At 40.3% G+C, this 22,653-nt stretch overlaps 3 protein-coding genes across 3 annotated transcripts; 1 reads left to right on the plus strand and 2 right to left on the minus strand.

Annotated features, from left to right (window-relative positions):
* Nucleotides 1-190: 190 nt before the first annotated feature.
* LOC116065617 lies at nucleotides 191-2,677 on the minus strand. The gene is made up of 4 exons (XM_031321154.2): nucleotides 2,437-2,677; nucleotides 2,129-2,287; nucleotides 1,841-1,933; nucleotides 191-1,388 (listed from the first exon to the last, which is right to left on the minus strand). The coding sequence occupies exons 1-4, from the start codon at nucleotides 2,536-2,538 to the stop codon at nucleotides 1,083-1,085; spliced, it is 660 nt and encodes a 219-aa protein (XP_031177014.1). The 5' UTR covers nucleotides 2,539-2,677; the 3' UTR covers nucleotides 191-1,082.
* A 557-nt stretch (nucleotides 2,678-3,234) lies between these two features.
* On the minus strand, nucleotides 3,235-7,458 carry LOC116065609. The gene is made up of 6 exons (XM_031321145.1): nucleotides 7,431-7,458; nucleotides 6,278-6,346; nucleotides 5,000-6,128; nucleotides 4,270-4,376; nucleotides 3,857-3,957; nucleotides 3,235-3,418 (listed from the first exon to the last, which is right to left on the minus strand). The coding sequence occupies exons 3-6, from the start codon at nucleotides 6,126-6,128 to the stop codon at nucleotides 3,235-3,237; spliced, it is 1,521 nt and encodes a 506-aa protein (XP_031177005.1). The 5' UTR covers nucleotides 6,278-6,346; nucleotides 7,431-7,458.
* A 788-nt stretch (nucleotides 7,459-8,246) lies between these two features.
* On the plus strand, nucleotides 8,247-17,878 carry LOC116065608 (septin-7-like; the record flags this gene model as incomplete). Its single annotated transcript, XM_031321144.1, has 2 exons — nucleotides 8,247-8,305; nucleotides 16,853-17,878. Coding segments are annotated over exons 1-2 (1,035 nt in total), but the record flags the coding sequence as incomplete, so codon positions are not given.
* Between the last annotated feature and the right edge of the window lie 4,775 nt (nucleotides 17,879-22,653).

Below are 22,653 nucleotides of genomic sequence, written 5' to 3' on the forward strand. Positions count from 1 at the left end.
CAGGTTTATTCCTTGAACCTCAACCATTGTTATTTAGTTTACAATGTCTTTGAATCTGGTATAAAGTACGCATTACCTTGAGATTTGTAATTTTATTCTGATTGTATTTTATCATCTTAAAACTTATTATGGTGTGCTTGGCCCAGATAAACCTTGTTATTTCAATCAATCAAATTTTGGCACAGGATTTCACAATTTTGAATTCTTGACTTGGCTGATAAATAATTTTATTGTTAACATTTTTTTACCGGATTATTTATAGGAGTATGAATTTTTGGGAAATATACTTGATTTTATCAGTGTATCCAGTACAGAGATGTTTAGTGGGAAAACACAGTCAAATCTGCACCTTAGACAGCTGATAGAGATACTAATTAGTTTTGAGGAGATTAAAATGTTAGTCATTACTATAAGTGATCAGTACCACTTGAAGACAACATTCAGACTAAAATGATCAATGTCAAGGTATTAGCGCCAACCACAGAATATCTCTTCTCACAGAACCAGAACGCACACACGCTTATTACTCTGCCATAAAATATAAAAACATTCTTCAAAAGTACAGAGTGAAAGCAACACCAAGGGGTGTGAACAACAGACTCTGTTGGACTGAATGTTTGCCTCTCTGCCCATATACATCGGTACCAAAATTGTTCTTCAATAATCTTCCAGTAATAATTGGCGGCCTTTTATAAAAAGACATACATTTATCATTTGTGGAAAGAAAATTCCAACCCTGACCTTTTATTTAACATAATCCTGAACAACTGCTTTACTTTTGTATTAACAATAAAGTTTAAAGACCAAACTGCTGACAGAATCAACCTGCTGACAAGTACAAGTGACATCCAGTTAGTGTACAATAATGACTATGGCAACCGATCACATGTATGAATGACCATACACCTGCAGCCTCTTAATGTAACTTGCTGATGAACCAAGTGGCTGATATAAAACAATATGAAAGGAGTGCCTTAATTTAGTTAACAATTAAAAGCAACTGGACCCACTTTTATAAACAAATAATATGGTATGACAAATGTCACTCTTGATTTTTACCATTCTAACTCAACAGGAGATTTTTAAGAGTTTGAAGTTTGGGGGGGGAGTTTGTTCTCTCCCAGGCCAAGCATCACTCGTTGAATGAAGTTGAATGTGTTCTTCATGGCTTTAGGGTAGTCCAAGTGTAGTGCATAGGACAACCCAAACAAGAGGCAAAGTGCTTGAGGTAGGTTCTGGAGATTGTCCATTACAATACCTCCTTCAAGAATGATGGCAGTAGACACTGGGTCAAGATGGAGATGATTTGGAGAGAGAGGCACATCTTCACTGATGACAGTCAGCAACCCAACAGATACCTGGGCCCAGGCCTCATCACTGTCAGAATCCTGTATACAACCAAACACAAACATTACAACAGGTAAATGTTGATTGGCATTATCAATTCTCATCAAGTCATCTGTCCTGCCAACACTTCCCTCCAGCCTATTTTTATTAAGTTTTCACTTTACACCCAGCTTACAGACATCCACTAAATAACATGTGTTATTGCTGTTACAGCTAGTGCATGTGAGGGAGAGAAATGTTCTACCTCTGGTGCAGCATGGCAAGTGGGCTCTGCACTGTTGCACTCAGCAGTGCAACCCTGTGACATGGACTACAAATGGAGTTAGTTGAATGGCTGCTTCATCGTTTGTTTAGGGTTTTTGTTGTTTGATCTCTTTTTTATCACCCTGCTGGCATACACTGAACTGTCACAGTTAGCATGCAGCCCATCTTTGTTCTGAACTCACATATACTCGATATACAGTATGTGCTCTTTTAAGATATGAGAACTTACAAAGGAGGTATTGTAGAAGTTACTGGGGTCATCACCAAGCAGAACAGGGATGCCTTGGAGAACAAGGGTACGCACTGCTGTCACATCTGGTTTCTAGAAGTGGATAGAACAAATAAAGTTCAAGATTATGCAACATTCAAAAGTTACACTACAAACCCATTTTTAAAAGCGCATATGAAAAAGGTGTCACCCTGTATGCTTAACAGTGCAGAGAACAGTTGCCGACTGGAGTAGTTATTTGAAGATCTTATCCACAGCAAAAACTTAACAAGTCTGTAGTCGACTGACCCTTGAATCCATTTGCTGCACAATCTCAGCCTGTTTCTCTCCAACACTTCCTTTCTTGGACTTGACGATTGTGACAAAGCGTGGTGTGTAGCGGTCAACAGCACCAAAAAAGTCATTCTCCAGGTTTGTCGTAGCTATCCTGTTGAACTCAGCAAACACCTACAAGACACAGAAAGAAAATGTGAGCGAGTAGACTGGCATGAGCCAGTGTGGAAATTTTGGAAAACCTTTGGTTACCAGTCCTAAAACCTAAATGCACACTTTATCATAGGAGAATACAAAAAAAGCATATCAATATCCGTACGTACTTGTCTCTCTGTAAAAAGAGCTGGCCAGCGCTCCTTCAGGGTTTTCACTGGAGGTTCAGCCTCCACAATCTCCCGTCTCCGCAGTGGGAAGGTCTGGTCCATCTTAGATGCAATGACAGTTCCACTGGGGTTCCGTTTTTTTCATTTCTTCAACCAGGAGCTTTCTTTCAACCTCTAGTCTATCTTCATTCTGCCCCTCAGGGAGGTCTGGTAAGTAATTGACCTCAAACCTTTTTGGTCTTTTGAGGCTTTTTGATGCCATTTCTGGGGCGCCTTTTTTCCCCCGATTTATAGCAACTTCTGCACATCCAGCTTTTCTCAGTTTAGTGCGATAATTCCCCATTTTGTATGTCAAGCTATTCTTCCAGCCAGAACACCCATCTGGCGAGCCTGGTTCCCTCAGGCAGGGATGTTTGCTTATGAGCGCCAATGCCACAGAATGGCAACGTTCTTCATTTGGATAGGCATCAAATTTGTAGATCGCTTCAGCAAGCTTCTCCAAAATACCATGCTTCATGTCTCTTGGTACATTCAGGTAAGTTTGGTCTCGTAAAAACTGAAGATTAGCCTGTCTCAGTCTAAATTCTACATCAACTGAGAAGTTTGGAATCTCAAAAAACTCTGGCCATTGCTCTTGTCTTGTTGATGACGATGAGCTGTATGTCGACAGAATCTCTGTATCATCTGAGACATTTGAGGCATCAGAAATGCTGGTGGTGGAAGCAGGCACCAGTGTCAGTGTCCCCAATGAAATGACCTTCACAGTTGCTTTTGTAGCTGGCAAGTCTCCTATGTCATCTAGGTTGCAGAGGGAATAACCAAGTCAGGGTCTTCATACATAAGATTGAAGTCATCCTGCAGCTTGCATTTTTCTTTGACTTTTATCTTCAGCTCTTCAACCGTTTCTGGTTTTCCATCCAGTGACACTTTCCGTATGTCCCCTTGATTTATGATGATTCTTAGTTTATAGCTTCCCATGGTCCTAGACAGAGTGAAGATCACTTTAGTACCCATTCCACATAATGTCATTCAGCATAATATGTAATGCTTTAGTGTGACATACACATTGCCTTTCACTCTATAGGAAGATAAGGGGAAAACATCATTCAGTTTGGACAGCTGGGTGACTGTGAGAGACCCTCCCCCACTGAAGCACAACTCATAAGCACGTAAATGTTCAACATACCATGAGGTCAAAAGCCTGCAGACTAGCAGGATTTCTGTGTTGATAACAACAATATGTGTTATTTGCTGGAACTCTGGGAGACCCGAGCAACAGCCAACTGAAATGATCATATCTGCAGTGTACTTTACACCATGAACACAAGCAGAAGATGCAACCAGCACTGTACTTTGCTTGGCGTTTCGCTGATGTAGTGAGCGCTGAACATTTTCAGGGAAAGATGTGATCATAACTGACCTCACTTTATCAATTTCCACAGAAGGCTTAAAGAATGACGCAGAATCCAAATGGAAGGCCATCATCTTCTGGTGTCTTACAGCCAAGGTTTGTGCTACATTCTTGAAATTATGAGTGTCATGCACAACCTTTTTGAAAAATTTGTGCTTCCCTTCAAAACGCATCGTCCACACATCGACTAGTGGGCCAAAGGTTTTAATCAGTTGAGGGTAATGTTCAATAAAATGATGTTTTGGACGGAGTTTGTAGGTCGGAAAAGTTTGCTGCAGTAACTCTCTATGTTCTGAGATTTTGCAAACCAGAAAGTGGATTAACTCTTCAGTAAAGTGCGATGACATTACTATTTCTAGTATATCTTTTAGAAGCATCAGTATCTCCCATGCTTGGTCTCCTTCTGGGATATTATGGCCTACCATCAATGGAAGCAGCCTCAGGAGAGCCCAGTTTTCATGGCCGTTGCCCACAATGGTTCCCTTAGCGATGAAGGTCTTTGGAATGATCTGTGGTTTGTCAGCTTTATCTGAGAATGTGTAAGGAAACTGCTTAATAGCCTTATTCAAAGAGTCCAAAGAAACATACTTCTTGGTCATAAAATCCTGAAGACACAGTGACATTTCTGCTGGTACTATACCCTCTAAAACATTATGCAGAATGTCAGGTGGAAAACCATCCACCACATGAAAGGGTTTTAAGTTTTCATTCAGTGGACACCATCTTTTTACACCAAGATGTCTGGCCATAGTATGGTCATGTATAACCTCTTGCACATGTCTGTCATGGTCCTCTCTTGTCCTTGGCTGATGTAGACCTGATCTGACCTCCTTATCCTGTATGTCATCTTTCTTACACATACAAAACCGACAAAAGAGATGTGCTGCAAAACTCTCCTGGAATCCTGCCAAAGCGTGAGCCCCAAGTTGTCTGCTGCTACATACAATACAGTGCCTTTAACACTTTCTGCTAGCTGTTCAACATACACACCGTGTTCCTCAAGAGTAACAAGATCCTGAATGAGAGGACGAAGAACTTCTGCATAGCCATGTTCCTTCACAGTCTTGACCTTACATAAACGTGCAAGTTGTATAGAGTGAAGAGCTGACTGATATTTGGAGTCAAGATTAGCAAGTACCCAATATACTGCACATAGTTTGAGTTTTTTCTTGGATGTTCCCAGTGGATTAGCAACCTCAAAATCATCTATATATAGCCCAAGAGCAATCCTAAATTCTTCCGCATTCAAAAGAACATTTTCTTTAAAATGAGAGCCATCTCTGAATGAGTGGTATCCTTCTGGTGAAGCCCCACATTCTACATGCAGCACCTTATCCAAAATATCCTTATTTCTTAACAAAGCCTGCAACATTTTCAGTGTGGGGACATATACAACAGAACTATCTCTGTCAAGACGAAACTCAACTGGCATAACGAGAGGAAATTCTTGCTGTATATAAGATGCTCTCCTGCTAGCTGTTGATAAGGATCCTCCTGTAGAGGTGAATTTCAGCAGGACATTAGTTTGTGAAACTGCATTTACAACCTCACTCACAATGGAATTATCCACATCACCACAATGCTGACTGATAATCTCCTGGACTTTACTTTGAAGTAATGGCTGTGAAAGTAAGTGGATCTGATTGATCTGCTGAATAACTTCTTGTGTAGCACTTTCTGATATATGCAGGATTGTTTGCATTTTCAAAAACAGAGCAGCAAGGTTACGTTCCAGCTGACTTTCCAAGTCCTGTATGTCACCTACAGACTCTTCAAATTCACACTCAGTGTCATCCTGTGAGGAAATATCATTCTCCACTTCAGTCAACTGATCTTGATGTTCAATGTTTGATACAATTCCGGTTTTAAAATGTGTTGTAGCACTCCCTCTGTGTACCCTACTTTTGTGTGCATTAAATGTTGAATATACATTGCTGTGAAAATCACAGCCGTCGTATGGACACAGAACTTTTTGCTTAAGTTTTAAATGGCTGCGCAAGTGTGTGAAAAACTCTTCTTCAGTGCAGGGCTCTGTGGATTCACATAATTGGCAGTGAAATACAACTGTGGGTTTACTTGTTTGTCCAATGTCTGATTGACAGTGCCAAACCGATAAATGCACTTTGAGTGCATTAAAAGATTTGAAAGTGCACAAGCAATCGTTATGAAGACATGGTATTGGCTGTTGCCGAGTAAAGCCTCCATGTTTTAGGCGATAGTGTTTTAACAACTGTCCTCTTTTGTCTGTAGAAAAATTACACTGCTTACAGGTCCACTGCATCTGCAAGAAATTATTTTAAGTGGACATTTTAGGTGGAAGTTGTAAGTGTGTGTGTGTGTGTGTGTGTGTGTGTGTGTGTGTGTGTGTGTGTGTGTGTGTGTGTGTATCTATATATAATATCCTCCAAAATATTGTCTACTTTATCTCACCTCCAGTGTACTGAGGCCCACTGACAAAGCAGCTGTGAAGAGCCCTCAAGGCAGTTGCCACAAGCACTTCTGTAAAGGACAAATAATGTCTTAGTTAAAAGAAAGTTCCACTTAAAGTGATGTGATTTGTAGATTAAAGACACATATGTGCATACTTTACAAGCATTATAGGAGAATGCTTGTTTTCCAATATAAATATAAATCCTTATAGATATATCCTCTTATATGAATATTTGAAGATTCAGATTGAGTAATAAAAACAATTCGAAAAATTAAGTATATATAGTATAAACAATCCTGACTTAAGTAAAATTACAGCAATATTAGCAACTGCATTTACATAAAGAAATAACAGGGGAGAGCCGGGACACTTTTCAGATAGACCTCATTTTAAAAGAAAACGTTACAGACAACAATAATTTGTTGTTGTCATCAACAACTCACGTGTGTGTTCTATCAATACCAGGTGCTATCTTGTGAAAATATGGAATGACTTCGGTTTAACTTGACTTTGAATGAAAGGTGCTTGTTCCATCCGTCCCGAACACAGGGGTGGGATGGAAGAAACACATCGATATACATTTTAATGTTTTTCTTGTTTTTATTTTAAATGCTTGACAGGGTCCTTCTTAATATGTAATTGCAAACATAAATGTCCTTTTTCTTAATACAAAATATAACTTCTGCCAACCGTCATCATGTATTCTCCACGTTTGTGACTTTGCAAACGATTAAAACAGAAACTAGCAGTAAAGTAACTTATGTTCTCCTAATTGTCCGACCAATGTGGCTGCAAACTGTGTGTAGCTTACAAATTGCCTTGTTTTGTGTTTCCTCTACACACTAACTCGGAATTTCTGTGTTGTTAATACCCAACATTCGACCATAAATACATCCACTGTGTCAACTCAGGGAAAACTAAAAATTACTGTAGCTACATTTAAAATGTGAGCGTTTTCACTTTAAGTTAAAATGGATTTTCAGGTGAATCCCGGGATGGCGGTGGAAAGCCGCCCAAAACATGCCTGAACATGTGCTCTGCCTGTTAGCTTGTTAATGTTTAGCTAGCTAACATATGATAGCTTATGTTGAGGCAGCAGACAGAAACACTAATTCACACACAAATATTAACCTAACTTGCTTGAAAACTTACCTTATTGTTCCACAAGCTATGAAATCTCCAACAAAGGTGTCGGCACAGTCCGATCGGCACCACTCATGGTCCTGAGCAGGAGACTGAACGTTGGTGGCTTCTACTGCACATGCTCACACCCAGCCCTGATTGCTCTTAGGATGAGTTCCAAATAGTCGCTCTAAGCAAGTTAAGATAACTTCAAACAAAGTTATATTCACTCAAAACAATACGTAAATAGCTTTTTTCACCATGCAATTAACCGTTACTTTGTAAAAACAATTAAGAAGCACATATTATTGATACCCGACTACAGCTAACTCATTAATGCAAGTTATGACAGCTATCGGAATTTACAGTGTACCTCTCCTCTCTCTGGATGAACCAGGATCTCAGTCCAGGAGTCCAAAGTTAAATATTAAACATATAGAATATCAGATGAGTATTATTGTTGATGTTGTCTGAGGTTAGTTTCCTCTGCTGCTCTAACTCAGAGTTTTCTTTTAATCTGAAAGGAATAGTGAGTTTTTAAATGTCAGAAATCTAAGATGATCTGGAGTTTCCTCCCAGCTGCTGCAGAGAGGAGCTGAGAGGAGACAGCTGTGTGTGTGTGTGTGTGTATGTGTGTGTGTGTGTGTGTGTGTGTGTGTGTGTGTGTGTGTGTGTGTGTGTGTGTGTGTGTGTGTGTGTGTGTGTGTGTGTGTGTGTGTTTATTCTGATGTGTGTGTGTGTGTGTGTTTATTCTGATGTGTGTGTGTGTGTATGTGTGTGTGTGTGTGTGTGTTTATTCTGATGTGTGTGTGTGTGTGTATGTGTGAAAACTAAGAAGAAGACGGAGCAGAGAACTGCCTCCTGATCAGTCTGAATTAAAGAACAAACCTGGTACCATGGCAACGTGAGTATTACTCGCTAAGACAGTTTTAAACACTGCTGGATCACATTTTACTACATGAGAGAGGTTTGTGGCAGTACTTATAAATGTTAACTATCCATAAGAATAATTCATAATAGAGCTCAACAGTGTGGTTCTGGAAGTATCAATCCCCTTGATTGATTGATTGATTTCTGCTCCAGTAGAAGACAAAAGTCTGTATGAAATCAACCTCGTTTAAAAAAACAAACAGGTTTTATTCACCAAGTCATGGAAAATACTACACTACCCACAATCCTAAGCCTAACAGTGACGTCTCTGATTGGTCCAACTCGGGGTTACCAGGGTAATGTTTATCGTACGGCTACAGTGGGCTTCTACCATCAAAGTCTCTGATAGTTACAGTAATCAGTCTTGTTCTTTTAACTTTTCTGCGGTTTTCAAAATGTTTTTTGCTCCAAATCAAATGTTTTCTGGTCCTGATTCCTCTCGTAGCTGGTTGTCATGGTTCCAGGGTTAAAACTCTTTATTAATCAAACATCAACGGAGATATAGAACAGAGGAAATCACTTCTGGAGGCAGAGCCGTTCAGAAAATGGACGCTCACTGTTGATCTCTATACCGGTTATAGTGATCACACACATTCATTATTCTTCAAATCATAAACATTGATATTCACTGATCTGGTTCATTTTAAACAGCACCAATAATATATAAAGTAATAACCAACCTGCTCCCTGGTTTATAACCCTCTGATGTTCAACAGGAGTCAAAGAGACCTGAGAGAATGACTTGGTTTCATATCTCTGCATGTTATGCATTTTATTACCCAATATTTCATGACTTCCTCATGTAAGTTGTTATTTATAGTATAGCAGTAACGCTGCCTCTAACCTTCATCACACAAAGACTGGCTCTGGGTGGCAGCCAACGGAAACTTTCACATTCCTCCTCCTCACCTCCCTCTGTCTCTCTTTCCCTCCATTCTTCTACTACTCTTCTATTGAGTTCTGTAAGATCATTTTGTTTGAAAGATTATTTTTCGTGCATTTCCACCTTTAATCACCTGGACAGCATGAAGGGGGGGAGGGGGGGGGGGACATGTAGGAAACCTGCTGCAGGTCAGATTCAAACCCTCGTCCTCTGCATCGAGGAATAATCTTCTCTATATGGTGAAGGATTTTGATCTAAAATGTGACCGATTTGACCGGTCTGGCCCTAAAAAGGCCAGACTTAATCTGACTCCAATTCTTTGGTCACTATTTTGTGTTTGTTTACTGGTAGATCAGAGAAATAAAACTCAGGAATCAAATCAAGACCAGGATTGGTCCAGTTAAAGTTAATAACAAGTTTAGTGAATGATATTGCAGAATACAAGTACATGTACATGGATCTGATACAAGGCAAAGTCTATCTCCTAATGGACCGAGAGAGTCTCCCCCTGCATCAGGTGCTGCTAAGTTAGGATACTGTCTATTTATCCATTTCTGTCCCGTCCCTGGTGGTGCTCTCATCAGTTTGGATCTGGTCCAGATCTTCTGGCTCCAGCCGGCTCCTGACTGATCTGTAACACTCTATAAAAACATGACCTTGACTTCCAATTCTCAGCTCAGAAGAAGCAAGCCGCTATTGTTGGATATCTAACACCTGTGTTTTAATCTCCAGCAAACTTTAAGGAGTTTCCATGAGAGCCAGGTCATTTCCATACAGTGTTACAAATCCTGCGCTTGCATAGTGCTGACCATTGTTTGCCTCGTTCCCTCCCCTGATCAGAGGATCTTTCTCACCCTTCCTTTGACCCAGGGAAACAGAGACACTGAGGTCAGCCCCATGAACTCTAAAACCTTTTCTCAACACTTCACAAAATATATTCCAACAATGGGCACAAGCTCTACCAGCTAAGCTACCTGGACACCTAAAGATCATTTCATTTTTGAATAAAACCCATTTTTGTGTCACTAACCCATTAATGCGCTACTAGTCTATATCCACAACGTTCCACTTCTGGGATTGCTCCGCTGCCGCAGGAAATTCTAGATGCATGTATTTTTACAGATGTCCATCCCCTTCCTCTGTCTCTGTGTTGGCTTTCTAACCTCTGGTGGATTTGTGAGGACTATGGTTAACTGCTCCTCAGATCTCTGCAGGGTAAATCCAGACAGCTAGCTAGACCATCTGTCCAATCGGAGTTTTCTGTTGCACGACAGCGGCTCTGTCCAGGGCTTAGCTCCACCCAAGATGATTGTGATTGGTTTAAAGTAGGGCTGTCAAAATAACGCGTTAATTTCGATTAATTAATTTGAGAAAATATAACGCGTTAAAAAAATAACTCAGATTAACGCAGATTAATCCATTCCATATTGAGGTTTGACCCGGAGCTGTTCTAGCCACCATTGGACTGTAAAATGAAGGAGGGAGACGAGAATGTGCTGCCTGGATCATTAACTGGAACATTTACTGTAAAAATCTTCTTCCTGCCAACCCTGGCTACCGAAATCTGGAGCCACTGATATGTCTGCTCTTCTCTCTGATGCTCTGAAGACGATACAGACAACACAAACATCGCTGCATGGGACGCTAGTTAACACTATACTCGACAGCAGCTAACGTTAGCCTACCGCTAGCTAGTTAACACTATACTCAACAGCAGCTAACGTTAGCCTACCGCTAGCTAGTTAACACTATACTCAACAGCAGCTAACGTTAGCCTACCGCTAGCTAGTTAACACTATACTCAACAGCAGCTAACGTTAGCCTACCGCTAGCTAGTTAACACTATACTCAACAGCAGCTAACGTTAGCCTACCGCTAGCTAGTTAACACTATACTCAACAGCAGCTAACGTTAGCCTACCGCTAGCTAGTTAACACTACACTCAACAGCAGCTAACGTTAGCCTACCGCTAGCTAGTTAACACTACACTCAACAGCAGCTAACGTTAGCCTACCACTAGCTAGTTAACACTATACTCAACAGCAGCTAACGTTAGCCTACCGCTAGCTAGTTAACACTATACTCAACAGCAGCTAACGTTAGCCTACCGCTAGCTAGTTAACACTATACTCAACAGCAGCTAACGTTAGCCTACCGCTAGCTAGTTAACACTATACTCAACAGCAGCTAACGTTAGCCTACCGCTAGCTAGTTAACACTATACTCAACAGCAGCTAACGTTAGCCTACCGCTAGCTAGTTAACACTATACTCAACAGCAGCTAACGTTAGCCTACCACTAGCTAGTTAACACTATACTCAACAGCAGCTAACGTTAGCCTACCGCTAGCTAGTTAACACTACACTCAACAGCAGCTAACGTTAGCCTACCGCTAGCTAGTTAACACTACACTCAACAGCAGCTAACGTTAGCCTACCACTAGCTAGTTAACACTATACTCAACAGCAGCTAACGTTAGCCTACCGCTAGCTAGTTAACACTATACTCAACAGCAGCTAACGTTAGCCTACCGCTAGCTAGTTAACACTATACTCAAAAGCAGCTAACGTTAGCCTACCGCTAGCTAGTTAACACTATACTCGACAGCAGCTAACGTTAGCCTACCGCTAGCTAGTTAACACTATACTCGACAGCAGCTAACGTTAGCCTACCGCTAGCTAGTTAACACTATACTCAACAACAGCTAACGTTAGCCTGCCGCTAGCTAGTAGCTGGATTAAACACGGTTCCAATGCTGACAGCTAACTCTGAACGGTGTAAAGTCTGACTGTGTTTTACTGTAGAGGACTGGGACTCAACAGCAGGATGTAACAATCTGCAGCTGCCGAGCTGCCGTCGGAGGAACAACAGACGGTGCGTTCAATGAAACTGGTAAACTACAGCTTCGTGGTGCATTTGAAGTTATTGTAAATGTCCTCAGTGGTTGTTTTTGTCGTTCAACAGCAATTTACTAGTGAAATAAGTTATTGTTATTGTTATACATTATTATTAAATCATTTAATTTTGACCATATGGCCTTAGCAATAAACAAGCCGTTCTTTAATGTCACCAACTGTTGTTTAGTACCCTTTGTTTTCTTTTCTTTTTTTACTTTCTTAAAAAGTATCGGTTCAGGGACCGTTAATTATGTATGTGATTAATTAATCACAGAGTCTGTAATTAATTAGATTAGTTTTTTTAATCGATTGACAGCCCTAGTTTAAAGAAATGCCAATCAACCACAGCACATTTTTCTCCCATTCAGGAATGCTGTGAGGACTCGTCAGACCTTCCTCTGCTCCCCAGCGTGTGGATGGTCTGGCAAAGAGAGACTAATGCGCAACATACATAAAATGACAAAAATGCCCCGTATGTATTCTCAATGGAATTTGATAGGAAACTTTTATTTGTTTATGTGGCAAGGCGGGTGGCGCTAGGGGAGGAGTCGCCATCCGAGTCTAACTAACCGACAACGCCACCTGGGGACTTCCACCAAGAAATGTTTATTTCTACTTCAACAAGCTCCCCAGTTATACAAAAGGCAACACTGGTTCATTAACTGAAGTTAGTGAGAGATGTTACAAAATAAATATTTATTAATGGATAATTTATGACAGGAAGTGCCTGTAAAGAGGATGGTTAGAAATGAGGATGTTTGAATCAAACTGCAATAGAAGAGAGAGACCGTCTACTAAGGATGTTCCAGAGGTACACCAACTTACCCACCGCATGTGCCCACTGCAATAGAGTCACTGCAAACCGGTTCACTGCAAATCCTGTCACCACAAATCGTGTCACCGTGCTGTTATCACTACAATCTGTGAAGGGAACCACACTAACGTGCCTAGCCTCCGCCACACGCTGGCTACTAGCTCCACTGGAAAGCAAAATAACAATTTAACAAAATCTTTTAAAATTTAACCTAAAATACAAGCAAATCAAACAGGGAGTGTCCTGGGGCACTAACAAAGATTACTAAAATGATTAAAATACAAAAATAACTAAACTAAGGCAAAACAGCAGCTGACAACCTACAATTCAGACAGAAGATTACATTAATGACAAGTTTAAAAGCAGTGTGTGATAACATTTAGCTCAGGTAGTAATCATACCAGACTCCCATGCTTTAAGTTACTCATACCTTCACTCATATGTACTCAGTAGGCTAAGGGAGAGTTCATCACACCACGCCAGGCAGGGGGGCTTGGAATCCCTTCCAGGCCCAACAGTCAGGCAGGTAGCAGACTGCTGCAAAATATACAACTAAGTATTTAGAAACACATTGAAAGCATAAAACAGACTTAACACAATTACATACCTAAAAGTCACAGAGATGGGCCCATGTGGCAACCAACAGCCACAGACAAAGCCAAGAGGCAGCCATGATGATACAGGTGCTTTATATAAGCTCAGCTAACGAGGGGCTTTGGCCTGGGTGGAGCTAATTAGATTTAGTTGAGGTGCATTCAAGAACCAACAGGGTGCAAAGCTTACTGCACACACCACTATATTTACATAAACTAAACAAACAAACATATCCTATTGCGGCCCACTACTCTCTAGGTCACTATTTCACCTTTCTATAATACTTATTACAACTGTTGTGACACGTTAGTTTTACGTACTGTATGGATACTTTTCAGGTCAGAAACATCATGTGCACATACATTATTTTGTCAAGATGTGGTTAGAAAGATGTTGAAATATAATATTTAAATGTTAAAAATCATTCAGACTGTTTACCAAATGTCGGTGGGGCACCAGCAAAAATCTAGTTTTGTAGCAAAGGGCAGACTATATGGAACTGCATCTGTAGTTCATAATCACTTTCTAATTTAACAAATCTATAATTTCTAAAACCTGCAAATATGTTGTCTAATATATAACAGTCTTCATGGAGTGCTGCTCGGTTGTCTGTAGAAAGGGTCTCTCTGGTGCTCTTCATGTCTAACATCTTTCTAATACATTTATCTGTGTTGTTCTTTTACATAATAAGATTATAGAGGTGTATAAAATAGGCTACTTCATGTCAAATAATTCCAAGGGACATGAGATATCTTGTAGGGGGTCCTTGGGCTGAAAGAAAATGAGAGCCTCTGCCGTAGAGAGCGCTGTATCAACAAAGGCCACTCAAGCAGACCTTGCATTGCATTTCTCTAGAGTTGTTGTCGGTAATGAAGAGTATGTAATAAGTCTATGCACCGAACCATGTCATGTAGGCCCTTAAGAAACCTACTTCTAGTAGTTAAGTTCTTTTCCATTATGACTGGATGTTAAAATAGATAGATGTTTACCTAGGTAGTAAAATGAAGTTCTATGGCATTCAATCTCTTCATGTAGTGTTCATGTTTTACGGTTTGACCTGAGCCACAATGATAGCAAGCATATCACATCATTGCTAAAGGGTTAGTATATATACATACAGTATATAGTAGTATATATTAGTAGTATACACATACACGGCTCGGATCGTGAGGGCATTTGAATATAAGGCCCCAACTCTTCTCTGTCCAGCGTCCTATTTTCACCTGAAAAGGGCCCAAACAGTCCACACTGGTAGAGGGTAATGGCGTCTACAGAGATGAAGGCGTGCAGAGGGCAAGTCTGCCATGAATGGTGCTAAGGGCTTAGCTCTAACATCCACTCAGAGGCATCGCAGGAGATGCAACATGGGTTGCATCAGGCTGGTCCATGTGAGCAGGAATGTAGCAGTGGGGCAGGCTTATCAGTAGCAGGGGGGAGAGTTTGGTTACCCAGGTGTTCGGAGCTGTCAGGAGCTCCTCAGGAAGGAGCAGGTTATCCCATTCTCTTGTCTTTCCCACAGGCGTAGAAGAGGACTTTGGCTCTTGTGGTGAAGTGAAGAAGGAGACCCACAGGGTCATAGTGACTAGCCAGCACCTGATAAACATTGCTGATGTAATGCTCCACAGGCAGTTCTACTGAGCATCTGATACTGTGGTGGAGGAGAGTGCTGGCTCCCATCATGTTTGCAGGGATGTGTGCATGCACGTCCCACCAACAGAGAAGTCTGCATCACCAATCATAAACTTTATTACGCTCCAATAATAGGCGGGGCATTTCTGTTTCCACTGAAGAAAACTCTGAGACCTGCTCATATTATTGACTGATTTAATTCTTAGTTGGAGGATATTTGATCATATTTTTTATTTTATTTAAGAAGCTTCTAGAACATTTTAATTATCTGTGAATACAAACCCAACTCTTCCCCCATGATAAGGTCACCATAATGTTCAGTCTTTCTGTTTGCAGTGAAAACTTGTCAAAGACGGAGATAATGTCTGATAAAGAGGAGCTTTTGAAGACACTGGAAGATTTTGCAGATGAAGAATTCAAGAAGTTCAAGTGGTTCCTGCAGAAGCCTGAAATCCTGGTAGGATTCAAAGCCATCCCAAAGAACCAACTGGAAAAAGCAGACAGGCCGGACACAGTCGATAAGATCATACAGACTTTCAACCATCAGTCTGTAGAAGTGGTGAAGAAGGTTTTAAAGAAGATTAACAGGAATGATCTGGTGGAGAAATTATCAAACACCAACACAGAAACACAAGGTAAGATGTAGGAGGACTAACACATCAAACTGAGTGATCACACAAGTCTGCTGCATTTAAGTATGTATATATAAGTTTATAAGTTTGTATTGTTGACTGTTTAATGTAAACTTGAAATCCAAACATTTCCCAGCAAAAGAACAGCTACCTGATGAATAGTTTCTTTGTTTATAAAACAGATTGGGACATTTCTGACCAGAATAAAACCTCAGCTTCAGAGGATGATTCTCTGATCAGTGGTGTAAGGTAGTTATGATATTATGACAGACGCTAAACTAGCTACTGTATATCGTCTGGTTATATGATCAAATAGAGACTTGATATTGGACAACATTAACATACATATTACCCAGCAATAGGGCTGGGTACTGGAGTCAACACTTTTTAGGCACTGACTGAATAAAGGAGCGTTCAGGAGCCAATATCAAGTCACGGTACTGGAACCGCTACTGGTATTGGAATGTTTTCTAACGATACTCAGCCCTACCCAGCAATCATTGCTGCATATGTGTATGAGAAAATAAGACATTATTGATATAATAAATTTTTCCAGTATATAGTTCATGTAGAATAGGTAATAATGTTGATATAGATCGCTAATGACTTTACCAAGAAAATAAAAACCATGACAAAGATTTGCCTTTTCGAGGGAATGTAAAGTAGATGGCACTGTTTTTAAATTAACGCAAGGTCTTTGAACACAGGCGTGTTTCTGAGGAGGCAATCTGAGGCCTGTTCTCCACCCAACACGGAGACCCCTACCCCCCCCCAGACCACCAGCCCCAGTTCAACCACACTGCCTGCCCCGTCTAAACCTACCGCCCTGCTTCAGAGCCCTCCGGTGGACAAAGCTCAGTAAGTAGATGGAATCAAAGTGTTACCACTTTTCTTTGAGTGATATAAATTACAGATGCTGTGTGTTTTCAGGTCTGTATAACTGAGTTATGTTTGTTTGATTAACACAGTTGCATTAGAATAGAGAGCTTTTTATGAAGTGGACTCATCCTTATTAAAAGACCTTGGTCAGTAGAGTGATGTTGTTTATGTCTTTACTTTTCTACAGGAATACCAACACCTCATCCAGATATGACAACATCACCTGCAAAGTTCTGATCCAATCAGGATCTCCTGCTGTCTACCAGCTGATACCAAAGAAAGAGAAGATTGGATCTCTGACAAGAATGACTCTTGGTGAAAAAGATCCAAACAAGAAAAACAAAACCATCTTACTTGTTGGTGAAACAGGAACAGGAAAATCTACTCTGATCAACGCTCTGGTCAACTACGCCATGGGAGTGGAGTGGGAGGATGATGTCTGGTTTCAGATCGTAGAGGAGGAGAAGAGAAGTCAATCAGAAAGTCAGACATCAGATGTGATCGTGTACCAGATCTTTGGTTTTGAAGATAACCCTCTGCCCTACTCTCTGACCATCATCGATACTCCTGGATACGGAGACACCAGAGGGATCGAACATGATGACATCATCAGTCAAAGATTATTAGACTTGTTCCAGTCAGAGGATGGAGTTGATGAGATTAATGCAGTGGGTCTGGTGATGACAGCGAGTGAGAATCGACTGAATGACCGACTGAAGTACATCTTTAATTCAGTGATCTCTCTGTTTGGAAAAGACCTGGAGAAGAACATTGTCGCTCTCATAACACACTCAGATGGAAGAACACCTAAAAATGTTCTGAAAGCTCTCGGGGACGCAAACATTAAATGTGCCAAAAACAAAGATGGTGAGCCTGTTCATTTTATGTTTAACAACCACCAGAGTAGAGAGAAAACAAAGAAAAATAAGGATGCTCTAAAAGGTGCATGGGAAGTGACAATGACCCATATGGGTGAATTTGCTGATTTCCTGATCAAACAATCCCCTCAGACCCTGAAGACAACTGTTGAAGTATTGCATTTACAAATCCGACTGACAGCCTGCATCAACAACCTGCAGGACAGAATCAAGGAGATTGAGCTAAAACAGGAAGAAATCCAACAGACTCAAGCTGGTCTGAAGAAACACGAAGAAGAGATGAAGAACAATGAGAACTTCACTATAGAAGTTGATGAGGTCTACAAAGTTTGTTCAGATGAATCAAGTCATGTGAAAAAAACCCTGGATCTATGTAAGGAGAGTTCAGAAGATCCTGAAAGATGTGAAGGAGAAGTATGAACAGAACAAAGCAGGAAGTGAGGACAAGTCAAGCCTTTTGGAAACTCTTGAGAAAAACATGGAAGATCTTCAGAAAGAAAAAGATCAGTTGTTGGAAAAGTCCCTTCAGCATGTTGTCCAACTGGAGGAGATCGCCCTGAATGTAAATTCATTGTCCACTTATGTCCACTTGGACTTCCTGATTGAGAAGATGAAGGAGAAAGGAGACATGGAGAAGGAGAAGAAACTGGAAGAGATGAAAAGTCAAATGGATAAAGATAAAGACATCAAGGCAACAATGCGCTACAAGTTTGGTCAACTAAGAGACACAGTTGGTATTTAAAGAAGCAGTGATGAAGTAGATGAACAGAATCACTGAGAGCAGACAGCTGTGTAGAAAACAAGGTCTACATTGATGATCACATGTTTCATTATAGTTCTAAAATTAATACATTAAATGTGATGAAATTAAATTAAATTGAAATGTAAAATGTGTAATTCCTGGAAACACCTCCCTCTGTTGTCTGTATGTATAGGGTTAGTCCTTGCCTCAATAGAAACGCTCATATATATTCACATACATATATGAAGAAATAGAGTATACACTTGAAGTTAAAGTTCTGAATATGTTGATGTGTTGAAACATTGAATGTGAGTCAGTCTAATAAAGTTGAGGTCAAACCCAGTAAAACTTGTGATGTTTAGTATTTGATATCAAACATTGTTGATATCAATAATTGGAGGACGTAGAGACAGAAACTCACCACCTTTTGGTCATGTTTCCTTTCATGTTTCAGTTGGACCTCAAGACATGATCAGCCAATCAGAAAACACTCCTATTATTATTATTATAAATACAGAAGATAATCAGTTTGGGAGTCTGATAACTGACCATGTGAAACTAAGTTTATTATCCAATCAGAAAGAGGATCTGAACATTTTTTATTTGGGGACTCCTTTTGTCTCAGTGAGTTTCTCTGGTTCTATTTAGTATTTTATTGGTTGTTATGATGATTATGTTTCATAGTTTTAAACTGGGTTGTTATTAAAAAGTGTCCTAAAGTCAATAAAGTTTAGATTTGAAGGAGAAGATCAACCAGCAGTGATGTTTCCTGTTGACCAGCAGGTGGTGAAAGAAACTAACTGGAGCTGAAACAGCCACTGGAGCTGGAAATTATACATCCTTTATAGTTTACATAGTTTAATAACATGGAAATATCATCACTGTCAAATATCAATCTAAGCAGCTGTTAATAAACTGTCATATCATCTACCTCATAAAGACACCACTTACATTAATCATCCCATATTTATTACAGCAGCCTTTGCACTCGGCACTATTGTCTTACTCTTAACAAAGTCCATTGTTGTTGTTGTTTAATATATATAGTTATATTAATATCTTTATGTCAGGGACAAAGCTAAGAGGAGAACAGGAGTTTTCATTGAAAAATGTTTTTTATTAACCTTAAAAAATGCAAATCAACATAAACCAAGAACTTAATATCTGGGCCTTTTAAAAGATGTCAACAAAATATAACTATACTCAAAATAGCAACAACAAAACAGGATGTGAACTAAACAAACTGACCTGACTGAATCAGACACAAGGGGACATATATACTGGTTTGGACAAACCAAAGGACACAGAAGGGGACACAGAGGACCATGTGGAGCTGTTGGCCATCACACTGTAAAAAGTAGTTAAATGTTGGTCTGTCTTTGTTCATCTTAGCTGTGTGTCTGGTTCTGGATGTAGGTTACATTGACAGCAACCAAAAACCAGACTCAGATTTCTTGGATTTGTTCACATACTATAAAGATATTCATAACTTATATGATCGTTAAATTATCCAGAAGAGTTAAATGTTTAAATGTTGAACAACATTGAGAATGTCAGTAAGAAAAGCTTTTGAAATGTAAATGTAAATGTGGGGAAATGTTTGGTTGAGTCTGATCACATCATGGTAGACAGTCCTGAATGTTGACACAGAAAAGCTCTTTATTGGAGGTGAGGAAGATACCAGACCTTCATCTAACTAAACTACCATCATAGTCTTCATCACTGACATCTTGGTCCCCCCCCCCCCCCCTAGTCTAGTTTAAGTCGAGGAAAACTGTACTTTAGTCTCTTTTTACTAATGCAATTCTATTTAATCCAGTCAATATAGTATAAGTATCTAGTAGTATAAATAAATTCAAAATGTTGGCCAACAAGGGATGCTTAGTACACATGGAGTCAGGTGGGAACTAAGAACCCACACACTCTCTTACACAAACACACACACACACACACACACACACACACACACACACACACACACACACACACACACACACACACACACACACAGGAAGTAAGGTCGCCTTCACCGACCCAAATGACTCAAACTGATTAATCAATCAAAATAATTGCCTATTAATGTAATAGTTGACAACTTATCAATTCATCTTTGCAGGTCTACTGTAAATCTACAGTAGATGACGTATTAACAGAAAATATTGGTGTCCTTTACACGACAGTGTTGGAATATAATTGTGATTACCTTTAAGGTTTTGAAAAACTTCTATGTTTGAGATTCTCCATATTTGAGTCTCCATATGTTGATTATTAGTCTGATATTTTGTTCTGTGAATGTTGTCCTTGTTGGACATATTAACTAAACTAGTGGACTCTTAGGGGCCGTCCACACGGAAACGCTTTTTGGTATAAACGCACGATTTGCATCGTTTTGGCCGATCGTCCAAATGAACTCTGTAAACTCACTGCCTGAAGACGCACTTTTCTGAAAGCTGGTCCCAGGGTGAAAACATTCGAAAACGCCGCCCTTGCGGCTCCGAAGCTGCATAGTTGCGTATCGATGATGTCATCGCCACACCCCTCGACCTCTAGCCTTCGACCTCTCACCCCGCTATAAACCTAACAGGCTCTCTTATCACCTGCAACTACCTTTGTTTTATACACCTGTAAATACTGATTATTTTCCTTTTTATTGCGAGTTCGTCTAAGATAATCAAGGTGTACCTTATCTTATCTAAAGATCTCTCCTCCCTCCTGTTTTAATTGATGATTTAAAGTCTTGACAATAAAATCTTTGAAAAAAAGACTTCAGTGTGTTCTGTGAAATGGCCCCGCTGCCTCCTCCCTCTCTGCAGATATAAAATATAAACTGTTCTCTGCCTCCTCCCTCTCTGCAGATATAAAATATAAACTGTTCTCTGCCTCCTCCCTCTCTGCAGATATAAAATATAAACTGCTCTCTGCCTCCCCAACATCACAGACCCACAACACAGGTAAGAACACTTTACAACTGGAAATACTTTACAATGATACTATCAGATGTGAATGCATGCGGAACAAGTTTTTGACTTCTGTTTCAGTAATAGCGCTCTGTTTCAGCACCATGGACAGCCCCTCTCTGTTTTAGTAATACTACTCCATTTGAGGGGACTTAGAGTTCCCTGTGAGTACTGTTAGGATCAGAAGAAGGCTATGTGATGCTAAGCTATCAGCTAGAAGCCCCCGCAAAGTCCCACTGCTGAAAAACAGACATGAACTGGATAGGTTGAAATCTGCCAAAGGACACATTGACTGGCCAAAGGAGACATTGACTGGCCAAAGGAGAGATGGGGCAACATTCAGGGGACTGATGAGAGACAAACTGTTCTTTTTGGGTCTCGGGGCCGCAGACAGTTTGTCCAACGACCCCCATGCTCTGAACTAAGCCTCAGTCCACTGTGAAGACAGTAAAGCATGGTGGTGTTATGGGATGTTTCTCATACTGTGGTGTTGGGCCTATTGATCACATACCAGGGATCATGGATCAGTTTCAATACATCAGAATACTTGAAGAGGTCATGTTGCCTTATGCTGAAGAGGAGATGTCTTTGAAACGAGACAATGACCCAGAACACACCAGGAAGAGAGTGTAGTAGGCTATATGACCATTCTATAACTTTCTATAAACTTTGCTTAAAGGTTTGTTATAAGGGAGTCCTATGAACTTTACTCTACATTTACTGAGAACATCTGGAAATTATCAACATGAGCAGAGGTCCCCCCAAGACAGAAGAGACCTTTTTTGGAGTTGTGCCAGATAACAGGCATGGATTGGTCAGTTCTGTGGTCGAATCATATACTCACACATATCACGTCCTATGTTGATACAATGCATAGGATATATACGTTGTTCACACAAAGAAAAGGCAGAGCGACTTTTTGGAAGATTGGGTTGGTCGTTCTCCAAGCTCTCTGCAGGAGTTTGTAAAATTGATGCTGAATCTTTGTTTGTAATAAACCTTTTTATAATCAAGAACAGTGTCGGCGGATTCCTCTTCATACAGCATCACAGCATTACTATTTAAGACACCACAAGAGCAAAGTCTTGGTTCCAGATGAACAAGACTGATGTCATGGAGTGGCCAGCCCAATCCCCAGACCTCACTCCCATAGAAAACTTGTGGGGTGACATCTAAAATGCTGTTTCTGAGGCCAAACCCAGTAATACAGAGGAACTGTGGGTAATGTAGTTCAATGGTCCTGGGCTGGAATACCTGTTCACAGGTGACTCCATGCAACACAGATGTGGAGCAGTTCTCAGAAATAATGGTTATAACTAAATATTAGTGCAGTGAGTCAAAGTAGAGCCAACCCTTGAGACATGTTCAGTTCATACAGTAAATGTTTGAGTTTGTAAAGAAAAATGCAAATACTATAG

This window comes from Sander lucioperca, chromosome 14 (assembly GCF_008315115.2).
Source record: "Sander lucioperca isolate FBNREF2018 chromosome 14, SLUC_FBN_1.2, whole genome shotgun sequence".
Classification (NCBI taxonomy): Eukaryota; Metazoa; Chordata; class Actinopteri; order Perciformes; family Percidae; genus Sander; species Sander lucioperca.